The sequence below is a fragment of the Echinops telfairi genome, unplaced genomic scaffold (assembly GCF_000313985.2).
Source record: "Echinops telfairi isolate 266 unplaced genomic scaffold, ASM31398v2 ScPeMD7_7420;HRSCAF=8458, whole genome shotgun sequence".
NCBI lineage: Eukaryota > Metazoa > Chordata > Mammalia > Afrosoricida > Tenrecidae > Echinops > Echinops telfairi.
The window spans coordinates 50,600,834-50,618,477 of record NW_022111320.1 but is presented as its reverse complement, the minus strand read 5'-3'; the positions used below and the strand labels follow the sequence as shown (position 1 = coordinate 50,618,477).

Below are 17,644 nucleotides of genomic sequence, written 5' to 3'. Positions count from 1 at the left end.
CAAGGGTTCATGAGGGAGAGGCAAAATGAGGAGCTGATACCAAGGGCTCAAGTAGAAAGAAAATGTTTTAAGAATGATGTACAAATATGCTTGACACAATGGATGGATGGAGGGATGGATAGATTGTGATCAGAGTTGTACGAGCCCCCCAAAAATGATTGAAAATACCATTGCTTGGGTCAGGCACACCTTAGTTTTCAAGGTGACATCTCTGCTCTTCAACAATTCACCGAGATCTTTTGCGGATTTGTCCAATGCAAATTTTTGACTGCTGCTTCTGTGAACATTGCTTGTGGAGCCTTACTCTTAGCTTCTGAAAATTCAGGAGCCATCAGAAGCAAAGACTTAGAATCCCTAGGCCTACAACGAGCCAGGCTCAGTTGTAGTCTACTCTATGCTTTGACCTTGTGTTCGTCAAGGACCTTAACTGCCACACCTTTGTTGAAATCCTCTGTGTTGTGCCTCATCCAGTTTTAAATGTAGAAAGCAAAAACTAAAAACAACAAAACAAAATGCTTTCCTTCAGTACTTACAAGTGAGCTATTCCACCATTTTATGCAAAGGAATGATCACTTAATTTGCCTCTGCTGTTGACCTTGCTACCTTTTGTGGGGTAACAGTCTTAGGCTTTTGGAACTGGTTTCTACACAGATGCACAGTTGCCCTGTGTGAGATATACCCAGGTTGGAAGCCAGCAGACAGTAGAGTATTTCTTTGCAGACAGATGGAGATTAGTTTTTAAGTTACTCAAAAGCATTGATTTTTTTTTTTTTGTAAATAGTGAGCAATTCATCCCATGGAATTTGAAAAAGTTTATTTCCATCAAATTGAAACAAGCACAGATGCCATTTAACTGGCTGTTGGCTCCAGAAAGGTGTCCACCTAAGAGAATCTGTGTCATGGCTATTTTCAAAAAGTGAGCGCCAGGAACACAGTTTCATGGAAATGGGCATCACTGACTGGTAGAGCAAAGGGCTGAAAATGAGAAAACTCATTCACTAGAAAACAGCTCTCAATGACGCGAAGGTGGCAAGCAGAACAGTAGACTAAAAGTAGAGTATCTCTAACTCCTAAGGCAGCAGTTTTCAACCTGTGGGTCACGACTCCTGTGGGGGTCGAGCGACCCTTTCACAGGGGCCTCTCGATTCATAACAGTAGCAAAATTACAGTGATGAAGTAGCAACGAAAATAATGTTATGGTTGGAGGGTCACCACACCATGAGGACCTGTATGAAAGGGTCGTGGCATGAGGAAGGTTGAGAACCACTGTCCTAAGGGGTAATGTCTCTATAGACGGTATGGCCAACAATTCATCTGGGACTCAGTGATGCTGCTGAGTCACCTTAGGTAGTGCAATGAGAAACATAGGCAGCAACAGGGTTACCAAATCTAGAATGAATGCCTCCTAGAAGGAGTCAAGAGACCATAGCGTCCCCACCCAGAGGTGGGTCCCACTACCCATGGGCTCCACTCAAGGCTAACTCTACACATCCACCTCCGCTCATCTGAAACTCTAGGAACCCCACCACTGGCTGAAACTTGACCAGGGATAGAAAGTTCATGCTCACTGCTCGCCAGTGCCCTCTGCTGATAACCTCAAGCACCAGGAACTCACATGTGATGGCCAAAGTCGCCAAAGAATCCAAACTAGATTGACTTCTTGAACTGAGATGTTCCTCAGACTTTTCTACAGATGTCTGCAACTAAGAAGCCAAAAATGAAAAAAAATTCAGATTGTTACCATAAATTCTTCACTTGGAGAACTCCTTTAATGATTTTTAAACAAGTAATTCAATTTGCTATTCTACACGAACTAAAGTCAACACAATATAATTATTAAACTTCCAAATGTTCTAGCTCTTTGAAATGAAAAGTACTCACCTTGTGAATACTTTCTTTGACAAGGGACATAAAGCTTCCTGCAGTCTCACTAGGAGAGAAAAAAAAAAGAAACAAAATACATAAAATACTGAGATAATCTATAGCAAGACTGACTCCGTGAACAAGGCATCAGAACGGAGCTCGGTCAGAGTTGGAGAGCCCCTGAGAAATGTCTGTGCTCAGCTAGTGTAAAAGGAGGGGCTAGAATTCTCATGATCATTTCCAAGACAAAGCTTTCTTTTAAAATCCACTCTATTAATCTTGTTGTTATTGGGAGCTGACTCAGCAACCCCAGTGACAGAGTAGAACTGCCCTATAGATTCATATTCTTAAAATTATAGTATTTTATTGTGTTTCAGGGGAATGTTTACACAGATTCCCATTGGATAATTTCTATATAAATTATTTTAGAATGGTTGTATTTTTTCACAATGTGCTAGTATTCTTTGTATGTTTCAGTTATTACATTTCCAGTACTCCAATGTTCCTGTCCTTTTATCTTCTCATCTTTGCTTTGGAGTACATTTTGAACTTTTTGACCCATTAAAAATTAATTAGGATTTAATACATATATCATATCATTCCACATTTCAATCATGTCAAGTAAAATTGTACAATTGCTACCACAGTTTTCAAACATTCTTTTCCCACATGGACTCCCTGACATCATTTCCATTTTACCCCCACCTTGCTGTCCCTATAGGCTCATCAATCCTGGGTTTCATATTCCGAAAAATAGAAAAGCATAGAACACAGCTTCAAGAGGGTGACCTCCAATGGCACTGTATCTATGAGATTCACTCGAATATGAACAAACAAAACAATACAAACTAAATACAGAACAATTTGGAAACCAGATCAGGTCCAGCCTGCATCACAGGGGATCTACTGACAAAGTTTTGACTATTCAAGTCAGATTCATGGCTTTGACCTCCTGTACTCCTCTTCCAAGCACTCTGCTTAGCGCTCCCTCAGTTGTAGATAGGGGGAGTTCTCCAGAGGCTTATTTCCTATGTACAGTAGTTCCACAAATGAATCTTGGGCTCCCACTGTCATCCATCGCCTTCTGCACACCAGAGTCTCACCAATTTAGGCTCTGATACTAATCCCTCCTTCGACTTCAGATTATATGGATTATGGTTCTTCAGTGACCAATGATGCTGTGCTTCTTCCATGTGGCTTTAGTGTACATCTCGCTCAGATGGCTGCTTGTTTGGAGACAAACCTTTAAGACCCCAGGTGCTATTTTACCTGATAGCCGGCACCACCTAAATTCTTCGCCACATTTTGCTATAGCACCCATATCTTCTGTGTTCCCTTCCTAAGGGCAAGTATTGAGCAGGGCCATGATGTGAAACTAATTGTTCTTCAGTTGGAGCTAGGATTTAGTGCAAGCCCATAACCCATTTCTGGATCTATGCTTTTTTTCCCTTTCCTTTTCTTTTAATTTGTTGTACTTGGGAGTTAATACGTCATAGTTCAAATGTTGACCTTTTGATATCAAATAGATTTTTAATAGAAAGCTGTATTTATGGTGAATAACCTTAATTGTGTGTAACATTTTTTTATTTTTCTAAAGGGAGATCTCAGGGGATAGTTTTGGTTCAAGGTTTAAAGAGTATTTCAGGATGACAGTCTCAGGGAGTCTTCTCATCTCAACTAGTCCCACAAGTTTATGAGTTTTATTCTATATTTTTCTCTCATTCTACTCAAGACCACTTATTGTGACTCATAATGGTCAGCAGTGGCAGCTGGGCACCATCTGCTTCTTCTGATCTCTTGATGGATAAGGCCATAACTTGTGCAGGGTATTAACCTTACAGATTTGTTCTCTCTCTGAGATTTCTACTTCTTTTTTATTATTTTGCGCTTCATGAGTAGAAATCAATGGTTGATTCTTAGATGTCCATTTGCATACTTTTAAGACCCCAGACATTACTCACTTCACTGGGATACAGAACATAAAACTTTGTGAACTATATTAGGCTGATTTGGCTGAGATGTCCCATGAGACTAAGGTACTAAGCCTTCAAACCATAAAACCAATCTTTTGAGTGGTTATGTCTCAGATACATATGTAATTGTGCCTTCCATGTACCCACACATACAACTGTATTTATGTGTACTTATAGACACTTTTACTTGTGCATACAGATGAGAGTCAGACAAAGAGTGTTGCTATTAGGGTTCCAGTTGATGCATGCATGAGTTTATTGCAAACTCAGTGTGTTTAAACATGTGGATGACTGCAGGCAGGTTCTCTCCATAATGCACTTGTCTTTGTCTCATTAGAGTGCCTTCAAAGAAAAAGGTCCAATTTAAAACAGTGGCTACAGTGGCTTCTGAGCTGATCTGCTGGGCCAGTTAAATTCAAGGCAGAGAAGTCATCTCAGAAGGTTATGGTGACTGTGTTTTACGGATTTCAAATAGGTAATTTGATGGATTTTCTTGAAAGACGTAACACCAAGAAAACTGAAAACAGCATTGGTGATAAAAAGGCTAGGGAAATTGTGCCAAGAAATTTTTTCCCAACGTAATAATGCACCTGCTTATTCTCCCAAGGGAGCAAGGACTGCCCTAATTTTGTTGGGAAACCTTACCCTATCCACCCCACAGCGTATATTTTGCCCCATTCACACTTGTTTTTATCCCCAAACTCAAAGAGCATGTAAAAGGAACACAATTTGAGTCCTTTCAGGATACCCAGACTGCCATTTTCACACACTGTAAATCAAATAGCTCGTGACTTTCCAGGAAAGGGTTTGAGAGATGAAAACACTGCCTTCAGAAGTGTATAGACCTCAATGGCAGCTAAGTCAAGAAGTAATAGCTTCATATTTTGTTTAATAAAAGTTTCTATGATTTTGTAGCAATACTTTGTGACCTACCCTCATATGTATACACATACCCTCATATGTATACCTGTATAATTATCTGCCTATACACATACAAGGAGCTCTGGTGAGCACTGGTAAGCACTGGGTTGCTAACTGCAAGGTTAGCAGTTCAAACCTACCAGTCTTCTCTATGAGAGAAAGATGAGGTTAACCCATAAAGATTTACAGCCTCAGAAACCCTATATAGGGTCAATGAGTCAGAATAAACTCGATGGCAGTGGGTTTTACACATACATATGTGACCATACACTCGTTTTTTGGGTATACAGTAGTTGGTGTTGTTGCCAAATTATGTCACATTTTCAGTACAAGCATCCTTCTCAAAAACATCAATTACTGAGGACCTAATGTCGGGGGTTTAAATGGAGAGAAAATGTTTTGAGAAACGATGTACAAATGCGCTTTACACAATTGATGTGTGTATGGATTGGGATAACAGTTGTATGAGCCCCTAATAAAATGTTAAAAAAGAAAAAGAAAAAAAAACAACATCAATTACTTGAGTCAAGTTGTGCTCACTACACCCATGTTCATTGCCACATTTCCCAATCACCAAAAATAACAAGTATTTATAACTTAGAGCTCCTCCCACCTCATCCTCCCACCTGTAGCTACTAATAAGCACTGGGATGTATGTATGTATCTATTTATCCATCTATCTTTCTTATGTGGTTGGCTTATTTCACTTAGCATTATGCCCTCCTGGTCCACTCATATAGATATGTTACAAGGACTCACCACTGTGTTTTATGATTACAGAGAGTGTCATATAGGATTCCATTATATGTACCACATTTTTGAAGTCATTAGATATTATTTTACATTTTATTGGGAGCTCTTACAGATATTCTAACAATCCATAGTTCAATTAGATGTACCACATTTTATTCATCCATTTATCTGTTGATCTGATAGACACTGGGGGTTATTTCTTTTCTTTTGCTGTTGTGAATAATGTTGCAGAGAACATAGTTGTGCATCCCATAGGGTTCCTGGTTGCATCTTTACAGGCACAGATAGCCAGGCCTTTCATCCAGGAAGCTTGACACAACGGATGCATGTATGGATTGTGATAAGAGCTGTAAGAACCCCCAATAAAAGTATTTAATAAAAAAAATAAAATAAAATATCACAGATTACATTTCCTTACTCTCTAAACTATGGATGTCAATATCAAGATTTGAATCCCAGTAATACAGCTCTTCAGGTTGTTGTCTCTAGGTGCCATCAAGTCTGCCCCTGAGTCATGGTGGTCCTAGGTGTACAGAGCAGCCTGCTCCCTATGATCTTCTCTGCTGTCATCGTTATAAAAGCAGACCACCAGGCTGTTCCATCCAAGGAGCCAGTGGCACCAGCCCTCAGGTTAGCAGCTGATCAGGAAATGCTTGCATCACTCAGCCTCCTTCAGGTTTCATACCAGGTCTTTCTGCTGGTCTACCATATCAACTTTATAAAGAGAATTTATTATCACTGTTAAGGAATCTATAAATCACATGCTTGATACAAAGAAACTAGGATATCACTTGAGAACAATATAAAAGATGGAAATAGTTAATGAGCTAATCATGCTAAAAACAGAATGTGACAAAAGCAGAAAATAAGAGTATAATTTAAAGGCAGCAGAAAAATTTAAATGCAATAGAATTGAGGTGGTAAAATAGATGAGAGGTAAGAAAAAAACAAAAACATTAGAGGATCAATTCAGCAGCTCCACAACACACCCAGAAGATAGGTTATCCCAAAAGAGAGAAGAGTGAAAGGAGAAAGGATGCTTCCAAGGGAAAACCATTTTTAAGTATCCAAGAAGAGAGGACACAAGTTTACAGACAGAAAGGAACTACCCAATGCTCAGGCACTATGACACGCTACATCAAAGCATGTCGCTGTAAGAACTCGCATCAAAAAAAATCCTAAAGTCTTGCAAACAGAAAAAAAAAAGTGATCTTCAAGGGATCAGAAATTAGAGCAGTACCAGACCTCTTAAAAGCAACTTAAGAAGCAACAAGACAGTAGAGCAATGCCTTCAGAAATTTTGAGGAAAAATAATGTTGAATGAACTCTAATTTACAGTTGTGTGAGGGGGGAATAGATAATTTCCAGCATATATCACTACCACCAGTTAGTTTACAGGGAGTGGATTCCAACCCACAGATCCTCCATGTGTGTCAGAGTAGAACTATGTTGCATCTGGTTTCCCAGGTACCTTTGGGAGGTATCTCTTGGTCAGTAGCTGAGTACTTAATCATTTGTGCTGCTCAGAAACTCCCTCAGGTATACAAGATCCCCACCCCACCCCAAAATGGTTTAGGTGCCATCTACTTACCCTCAGGAAAATTTTCAGTAAGCCAAGAAAGAAGAAGACACAGGGTCCAAGAAACAGGATATGACACCAGGGATACTACTCTAACACATTTGTGGAATTCTTAGGCGAGATGCAGGAAAGAATTGTCTGGGAGACCATGAACAGTATGTAGGCTTAGTCTACCCACAGTTCCCAGCACACCAAGAAGCAGGGTCAAACAAGGGGCATCACCTAACCATAAGATGGATTGTAGAACATGGGCAAGCTGAGTGGGGTTAGCTAGATTTCTCAAGCATCCTGGATTGGGCATTTAGAATAATTGTGCAGGCTCAGGGGCACAGAGGCTTGTTCCTGGTTGTTGAGTACTTGTCCTTGAGTGATTAGGGAGCACTAAATTTAGATTGGAGCTAGAAGGGATGCCTCCATGAAGAAAATGAAACTGAGTGGGTGAAGGGAGACGTCGGACAGTGTAAGACATGGCAAAATAACAATAATTTATACATTGTCAAAGGTTCATGAGGGAAAGGGGGTGGGGAAAAATGAGGAGCTGATACCAAGGGCTCAAGTAGGAAGCAAATGTTTTGAGAACGATGATGGCAACAAATGTACAAATGTGCTTGACACAATGGATGGATGTATGGATTGTGATAAGAGTTGTATGAGCCCCCAATACAATGATTTTTTTAAAAAGCATTGATTGTGAATCCAAACAATATTAAATTATTGACAAATACAAAAAGAAAATGATGCTGAAAGAAGTCTGAAGTGTTGGAACATGTAAGGAGAAATTATTCCGCTTTGCAGCAGAATTGAAGGATGAACCGTGATTCCTACGCAAAATCCTAAGCACAAAAAGAAAATCAGGCTCCCCTCACCCCTTTGGGCCCAAGTTAAAGTTCATATATTCTATTGAGTTTTGGGTCTCAGAAGTTTACACAGCGAGTTAGACTCTTATTTTATAATTTCCATGCAAATTGTTCACTGACATCGGTTACTTTTAACACGCTGTCTTTGTGTTGCTTGTTCCTTTTCCAGTGCTCTAGTGTACCTGCCCCTTATGGTCTCATCTTTGTTTTTAAGAGCTTATTGACCTGACCGTGTGCTCACATATATGTGTGTGTCTGTGTGAATTTGAAATCTGTTCCATATTTTTCTCCTCTTCTATTCAGGTCAGGGGAATTTTTGGCATTAGGAAAAAGTCATAGTATGTATAGCTTTTTTTTTTCCTTTTAAAGTACATATAGTTTTTCTAGGCTATCTATAAAGTTTCAAAGCTATCATAAGTTTTTCATGGAACAGCAGCAAGAGATCAAACATTGGGTAAATATACTGCACAAGAGGCCTCTGTAAAGTGTTGAAAAGCAAAGGTGTTACTTTGAGAACTAAGGTAAGCCTGACTCAAGCCATAGTATTTTCTTTTTTTTTTTTAAGTCATAGTATTTTCAATTGCTTCATACACATGTGAAAGTTGGGCACTGAATACGGGAAACTGAAGTAGAATGGATGCATTTGAATTGTGGTACTGGTGAAGGAAATCCAAAGTAGCAAACAAATCTGTCTCGGAAGAAGTGCAGCCAGAATCCCCTTAGAAGGAAGGATGGAGATACTCAGTCATGTGATCAGGAGAGACCAGTCCCTGAAAAAGGACATCGAGCTTGGTAAAGTAGAGGGGCAGTGAAAAAGAGGAAGGCCCTCCATGAGAAGGACTGATCTAGTGGCTGTAACAATGGGCTCAAACATAACAACAACTGTGAGGACGGAGTAGGAGCAGGGGGTGTTTCATTCTGTTATATAGGGTCAGAATCAACTTGATGGCAACGAACAACATTGTTTGGCTGGAAATTGAGCCACGAGGATGAGTTCATTTCCAGAAGTTGAAGGTTGACTAAGGGGCTTAGTCTTGACTGGTCCATCAGTCTCCATCTGACCAGTAAGCCTGGCTTCTTTTATGATTTTGGGTCTTGTTCCACATTTTTCTCCCACTCTATTCAGAACCTTCTAATGTGATTCCTTTTGGAGCAGTTGGAATTGGTAGGCAGGTACCATCTGGTTCTATTGGTCTCAGGTTCATGGAGACTGGTGTTCTCGTGGTCGATCAGTCAGTTGGTCTAATTGTTTCTGTGCATCTTCTATTTTCTTCATTCTTCTCTCCTCAGGAAGGGAGACCAAGAGTTGTATCGTAAATGGCTGCTCATGAGCTATTTGGCATCTTTTCATGTGCTTTATGTTGACATCCATCGATTATCTTTCTTTTTTTTCTTTTTCCATTGATTATCTTTCGTGTGGTGTCTGTTTAAATCTTGCCCCATGTTTGTTTTTTGTTTTTTTTTAACATTTTATTAGGGGCTCATACAACTGTTATCCCAATCCATACACACATCAATTGTGTAAAGCGCATTTGTACATCGTTTCTCAAAACATTTTCTCTCCATTTAAACCCCCGACATTAGGTCCTCATTTTTCCCTTCCTTCCCCTTTTTTTTTTTTTGCATGGGTAACAGTTTTTCTTTCCCCATATTTATTGGGTTATTTATTTTCTTATTGAGTTTTAAGAGTTTTTTATATATTCTGCATTCAAGTCCTTTGTTGGAAATATGAATCATGCATATATTCTCTTATTTAGTAGTTTGCCTTTTCACTCTCTTTAGTGTCTTTTGCAGGTTTTCAATTTTTATTACAATAAAAAGACAAATAGAAAAGGATATTCAGATCCAGATTGTTCATACTTCAAATTCTGGTTTTCTTCCACCTTTCCACCTGCTGCCCTTTACTTTTCTGAGTGTTTTTATGTAATCAGTGCAGGAATTTTATTTTTTAAATATTTTTAGTTTTGGGTTGAAATATTTTTTTCTTTCCTTTAAAAAAATTAATCATTTTATTGGGAGCTCTTACAGATATTATAACAATCCATAATTCAATCAGATTAAGCATTGTACAATTGGTGCCATCATCAGTTTCAAAATATTTTCTTTCTTCTTGAATTCTGTTATCAGCTTGCTCCTCTTCTCTCCCTCCCTCTCTCACCTTACCCCCAGGAACCCTTATTATTATATATTAGTACTGTAATTATTATTTGCTGTACCGTACACCATCCAATGTATCAATTCACCTACAATTCTGTTAGTTGTTCCCCTAGTGTGAGGGTATACATTCATCATTGACATCAGCTCTCCTTCCCTTCCTACTCCACGCTCCTCCTGTACCCCCAGGGAATTATTACTCCCATTCCTGTTTCTGAAGGGTTTTCTATTTAGACTTTCATGCATCAAATAATCTTGATTATACAAATGAACATATGCAGGTCCAACAAGATTAACGAGGTTAAGGTAAGACAAAGATCATAATAGTAAGGAGAAGAAATATTAAAGAATTAGAGGATAGTTATGTGCTTCATCAGTGTTGTACCACACCCTAGATATGTCATCCCTTCCGTGTGGCCCTTCTGTAAAGACTGTGCAATTATCTTTCAGGTGGATTTTGGGTCTCCACTTTATCCACACTCCTTCATGTCAATCTGCTTGTTTTTGAACTTCTGATACTTATTTCCGTCAAAACCTCATGATCACACAGGCTGGTGTGCTTCTTTTAGATGGGTGCTGTTGCTTCCCCCTGCTAGATGGCCACTTGCTTAACTCCAAAACTTTAAGACCCCAGATGCTTTATCTTTTAATAGCTGGCCACCATCAGCTTTCTACACCACATTTGCTTATGCACCCATTTTGTTTTCAGCAATCGTGTAGGGAAGGTGAGTACCATACATGCTACAATATTAGAACACGCCATTCTTATACGGAGGTAAGACTTAAGTAGAGGCCCAAAGTCCATTTTGGGCCTCTGTAAAATCCTGTACAAGGATTTTAGTTATAGTCAGTGGGGAAAATAGGATGCAGCGTGCTTATTCCCTCTTACTCTCCTTTTTAATAAATCTCTTTTCTATTTTAAATAATGAAAATATATTATCTGTTGTTTATTACTTATTTCTAGCCTAGTTATATAATTTATCCACTACATGTCTGTTTCCCTACAGGACTGAGCACTTTTAAAGAAGGTACCATTGTTTACTTTCTTGATATTGCCCATGCTGACACTGCCTGGTAGTGTTTATTATGTGAATGAATGAATAATAAAGTTCACTATGATGGTCAACAATCATTGAAGGCACAGTTATTTTTGTGATCTATTTGTGGTTATTAATTAATGATGACCCACCAACCATGTGACTCATAGCCCAATGCTTATCCCACAGCATCACCATGGCTCCTTATAAATAAGGCTAATCTATTTTCTTAAATATGGTCTAGGTAATGGCCGTCCTTATTTGGTGTGTCCAGCTGCCAGCTTGGAACTGTTTTCTCTTGCATCCCAAAGAAGTCCTATCAGTTTCCTCCATGCCACCTCCTATGAACTAAGCTAGACAGGCCAATCAAAAGCCTCCCTTAGGAAATTTCAGATTGAAACTCAGAGAAGACAGACCTTTCTGCTTTGTTGGTAGGAGGCTGATTTCTAAGAGAGAAGTATGAAGTAGACATAGAGAAGCACAAATGTGCCTGAATTCTGTTTACTTTTCAGTCCTTGTACTTCCCACAATTTGGTTGGTAGAATTAATAAATTCTCCCTTTTGCACAGCTAGTCAGAGATGAGCTTCTATTTGCAACCCAACAGCCCTAATGAATACAATCAGAATGATGAAGCTTCATCTGTAATTTAACTTCAGATGTTCTTTGTATACATTTTCAAAATTAAGTACTTTCAAATCATAACATGCAAATTGGTATCTTATTGTTTGTATCACTTATGTTCAAATCCCACATCAGATTTTATCATCTTTCTGCTTTCAAGTGGGCAGTATTTTGATTCACCAGGATTTGTGAAAATTATGCTTTTCAATACAGAATTTTCTAATGAGGAGAAATTCTTCAGCATCCTCATCTTTTGTTCTCTCTCTATAAGTATTTTCTTGAAACCATTTTATAAACCATTTGTTACATAAAAGCATTTTTAGTACAAAAAAAGAAGAAAAGGAAAGAGACTTATCTAAAGTAATGTTTATTTACTTTTTTAGCTGCAGCATAGTTGTTCAAATAAAAGCACAAAGAACAAAAAGAATTAAGGCTGTTCTTTGTAAAGCAGGAAGGGAGTGGGGACAATGCACTGATCTGCATGCATGGGCCCCTGCTATATCCCTGCAGGGACCTCTGCGAAACCACTGTTTTCTATGAGAAAGAAGGCTCAGAATGTCTGGGAAACATTTATTTTAATCAAAAGAATACAATACGTTAAGTAGAGTATTTTGCTTTTCTCACTAAAGGGAGATGGATATACAGTAGAAAAAATAACTAATCCAAGATTGTCTTTCTCTCTGTACATAAAAGCGATGGTGGTCTTGGTCCCCCACTCTGATGCTTGTCACCAAGGCTTATAAACTGGGTTTTTCCACCTCCACCTAGACAGCTGCTCAGCAGGCACTAGCAGCTTGCACACTTACAGGTACTTTCTCTGAGGCCCAATATTTCCAACCAGAATCTTAAATCTCAAGGTGCTGCAAGTCATCTCAAGCCATTACTTTCATGCTATTCCTGTGCTCAGAAACCTACGATAGGCATCTAGGGCCCCCACCATGCTCTTCAGGAGTCCCTGAGAGGTGAAAATGGCTAAGCGCTTAGCTAATAACTGCAAGGTTTGTAGACAGAATTCACCCAGAAGTCTCTCAGAATAAAGGCCTGGCAATTTGTTTACGAATAGTTACAGCCATTGAAAAGCCTATGAAGCACAATTCTACAGGAGGGTCACCTTGAGTTGGAATGAACTCAATGGCAACTGGTGGCGGTGGTGGAGATGCTTCACTTGCCAGCTGCCTAATTCCTACTTCTCTCCAGCTTAGCAGCCAAGCCTGCTATTCGCCATGTCAGGAACTTGCCAGGCTCAGTTCAGCTGGCAGCACTCCCCAATCCAGCTAACTGCCCATCCTCAAGTCCTCACTCTTCCAGGAAGCCTCTTAAACTTCTACCCACCGGACATTGGCCCTCTTTAGTACTACACAATTAGCCATTATGCCTCTGGCAGTTCATTTCAAAGTACATTTATTTTGACTCTCCAACTGGAACATAGGATCTTGGATAACTTGGCCAAAACTTTAATCCCCCACAGCATTCCTATAGCATCCTTAGTGCCAAGCACATCTGTAAGCCTCAAAAGCAACGTGATCTGTTAAAGGTGATGGTTTGATTTGGGAATGGGTGAGCATGATGACTGAACTACATAATGAACATAATTCATGTCACTGATCTGTACATGTAAAAACTGTCGAAATGTCAATTTTTTGTGACATATATTTAAAGTAATGAAAGAAAAGGAGCTGTGAAAAATACTACTAGAGATGCTAAGTGATAGATCTTCACTGTCACAAAAAAAACAAAGTGAAATATCTCTGCTTGGTTGATATGATTTCTCTGATATCCAAAGATATAGCCTTTGTTGCTGTTAGGTGCCACTGAGCCGGTTCCAACTCATAGCAAACCTGTGTACAACAGAACGAAATAGCCCAATAGAGCAATAGCCCGGTCCTACACCCTCCTCACAACTCTTCTTCATGTTTGAGCCCATGGTTGGCAGCTACTGTGTCAATCCATCTCATCAAGAGTTTTCCTTTTTTCGCTGCCTCTCTACTTTAACTCGCGTGATATCCTTTTATAGTGACTGGTCTCTCCTGATAACATGTCCAAAGTATGTGAGATGATGTCTCTCCACCCATGGTTCTAAGGGAACATTCTGGTTGTACTTCTTCCAAGACAGACTTGTTCTTTTGGCAGTTCATGGTACTTTCCATATTCTTTGCCAGCACCGTAAGTTAAACACATCAATTCTTCAGTCTTCTTTATTCAATATCCAACTTTCACATGCATTTTGAAAATACCATGGCTTGGGTCAGGTGCACCTTAGTTCTCAAAGTAATCTCCTTCTTTTTCAAGTGGTGATGTGCAGCTGATTTACCTAATGCAATGTGTAGCCTTTACAATAATTTAATTACAACTAACCGAAAGGTAAAGTACTCAGCTATTAACAGGAAGTTCATTTCTCTATGACTTTAGCTTATGAACAAACTAACATAGCAGTCCTAATTTAGCTCATATATTAGTTATATGTATATAAAATTCTAATAAACAAGAATATTTACAAAGTTAGCACTCACTCACTGACACTGAGTCAATGCCAACTCATAGTGACCCCATAAGGACACGGTAAAACTCTATCTGTAAGTTTCTGAGACTTAACTATTTATGGGAGTAGAAAGACCAATCTTTCTCTGGAGGAGCAGCTGGTGGTTTTAAACTGCTTCCCTTGCAGTTAGCAGCCAAATACATAACCACTTTGTCACTAGGGTTCCTTTATAAAAACGATAGTATACCTAAAACAATACAAACATTTGAAAGTGGGAAAATTACTTGGACATGTGACTTAAAAGTTCCCTCTTATCTTTTTGAGCCTTAAAATAAGTAATGTGGGGCTGGCCCCAATCCTAACTGCGTGGACAGTTGCCCTTGCCCCCAGAAGAATTTATTTCAGAGGACAGCACTGAAGCTGCAGCTCAGGGAGAAGGACATGTTGGATCAGATCACAGGGGAGCAAATGAAGGGGGAGGAAGAGAGAGTGGAGCACTTCCTGGCCCACCAAGCCTTGTCGACCATATTCCCGCTCAGAGCAGCCAATCCACAGAGAAGACCATATGGCTGGCCCCACTATGAGACACAACATGCCTCACTGACCCATAGCCCTATAGGGGACAACACTGGAGACACAGTGTGGGAATTCTGCCTGATCTGATCCCACCACACCGAGGTAAAACACTAAGGGCATGCAAACAGAACAGCAAGGGGAACAGACCAGAGGATGTACACTGGCACAGATAGGAACTGGAAACACAGGGAATCCAGGACAGATGATCCCTTCAGGATCAGTGGTGAGAGTGACAATACCGGGAGGGTCGGGTAGAAAGGGGGAACTGATTACAAGGATCTACATATAACCTCCTTCCTGGGGGACAGACAACAGAAAAGTGGGTGAAGGGAGACGTCGGACAGTGTAGGATATGGCAAAATAATAATTTATAAATTATCAAGGGTTCATGAGGGGGGTGGGGAGGGAGGGGGAAAATGAGGAGCTGATACGAAGGGCTATGTGGAGAGCAAATGTTTTGAGAATGATGAGGGTAACGAATGTACAAATGTGCTTTATACAATGGATTGAAGTAGGGATTATGAAAAGAGTTGTATGAGCACCCAATAAAATGTTTAAAAAAATGAGTCATGTATGCTGTAATTTTTTTATCTTGATAATAAGAAAAGAAAACAAATTAAAGGGAAGCATCTAAGATATATTACTGGAATATCGCATTTCTATAAGAAGCCCTCTTACTTTTCAGGAGCCTAAATTGGCATAAATACTCAAATTAAAACAAATAAATAAATAAATAATACTCAAAGTCACTGTAAGTTACATTCACAAGAAAGAAAATACAGAGTAATTATTAAATGAACTGAAAAGGCAAGAATTTACAAAAAAAAATCACTGAATTATACACTTTAAAAAGTACATTGAATCTTACAGTGTATAAATTACATTGTAAATAAAAACCATAGTCTTTAATGATTTCCTGATCATAGAATAATTTAGAAAATATTAAAAAACTACTAATAAAATTAAAATAATCTTTGTTACTAATACCTTAGATATTACTAAACATGAAAACCACTTAATGTGATTTATATCTCTCTAGACATTTTTTCTGTGCACAGCTAAAGTAAGTGTGGTTTGAAAAAAATAACTGGGTTCTTACACTTAAAAAAAAAAGGCAAGAGTGTTGTCATGCTGAAATTGAATTATAGGATTTATTGGCACTCTACTTTCTGTATCCCTCATCCAAGATGAACTGGTTTACATACCTTTCACATTTGTCTTTTTCCCTTTTCTTCTTCTCTTCGAACTGTTCCAAGAGGCCCTTTGATTTCCCAGCTGACAAAGGAAGAGGAAATAAGCTTCCATCCTTTGTATCTCCTCCAAACAGCTTTGGTTTTGTCTGGTACTTTGTGAAAATACTAGGTTCACTCTGTTAAATGGGGAGGGGGGGGATCATTATAGTCTTTAACACAAAATACTTATAGCATTCACTACATTTCTGGACAATGAAGTCATATTCAATTGTAAAGCATACTGCTAAACAACATAGTAAGTAGTATGTATTTGTATTTGGTTTCATATATAGCAAAATATTCTATTTCAAATATACTCTTATTAATATAATTTGTCATCTAAGCTCAAGTATATTTAAGATATCAATAAAAATATAATTGAATCAAGTGCACAAATGTAAAGGGAAAACAACAGCGTATTACTTACGCAGTATTTAAGATGATGTGTCAGTTTTCCTTTTCAGCATTTTCCAAATGCTTTTATTCTGTTGTTGATGAATGAATGAGACTGACATGGGCTGGAGAGTGACATATTAGGCCACATCTAAAAGGCTCTGGGAGTTCATTTATTTATTTAAAGCACTGAGCACCATTTTCATAGTGGAATACTTATCTCCGAATATACCTTAACTAATTTAATACACTGAACTAATCTTATTAAGTACCTATTTTTTCCAACAGTTTTATTGGCAAGTAATTTACATACCATATAATTCAATAGTCAAGTCCCTAATTGATGCAGGAAATTTAGTATATATAATTCAATCTAGTTCTAAACCAAAATAATCAAAACAATTCTGATTCACAGGAAAAGAGACAGGTTGGGCTAAAAGAACAAGGGGTCAGGACTTTGTTACTCATTCTCACTTATTCATTGGGCCTCAGAATCTCCTTTTACAAGGAGATGATGTGATATAGTTAACTAAAATCCACAGAGCACTTGAAATTTCTTAGAAAACAATTTCTACCTAAAATAAAATTGCTACTTTGTTGCTATTTTATGACAGTTCTCTTTTTTCCCCATGAAATTTTCATAAGCAGTGGCATGACTACTATTGGAAAATGTCTTGCAATATTTGGCTCTTCCCAGGAATGGTCAAGAAACTATTCTATACTGCTTTGGTAATACATAATATTGAAAATATAGTCTCTCCATTTCAGATTCATATGAAGTCAAATGAATCACCAATCAAGCACAAATCCATTTAGACAAGTAATCTTTAGAAATGTATGATCCTAAAATACATTCCAATAGAATGGTTTCTTTATGGATTGTCTCCAAAATGTCAATGAAATATGTGTAGAGAAAGTCTGGAAATAAAACTCACATCCAGAGAATTCTGTTGTGATTGTTTTGGATGTCTTGAGTGGGTACCAATCTCCAAAGGTCCTGAAAGGGTCTCTGAATTTTCTGGGCAGAACTGGGATCCAAAGAGGAACTGGGAATCACTGAGAATGGAATAATCACTCTGATTATTATTCCAATTAGATGACTTAATGGCTCTGAAATAAGATGAGAAAAGATAGGTATATCAAGCAGACAAACATCCTGAACAAATGAAATCGTTAGCGAATCACAACTATTCACTCCAGAGTAG

The 17,644-nt window shown here is 38.5% G+C and overlaps 1 protein-coding gene across 1 annotated transcript in view; it reads right to left on the bottom strand.

The window, feature by feature from the left end:
• Positions 1–17,644, bottom strand: part of IHO1 (interactor of HORMAD1 1) — a 32,821-nt gene that overhangs the window by 10,478 nt on the left and 4,699 nt on the right. The window contains exons 2-5 of the mRNA XM_004715225.1: positions 17,375–17,549; positions 16,020–16,183; positions 1,882–1,930; positions 1,616–1,703 (exon numbers count right to left, since the gene is read on the bottom strand). Of these exons, the coding sequence (XP_004715282.1) occupies positions 1,616–1,703; positions 1,882–1,930; positions 16,020–16,183; positions 17,375–17,549 (476 nt within the window). The remainder of the gene's footprint in view (positions 1–1,615; positions 1,704–1,881; positions 1,931–16,019; positions 16,184–17,374; positions 17,550–17,644) is intronic.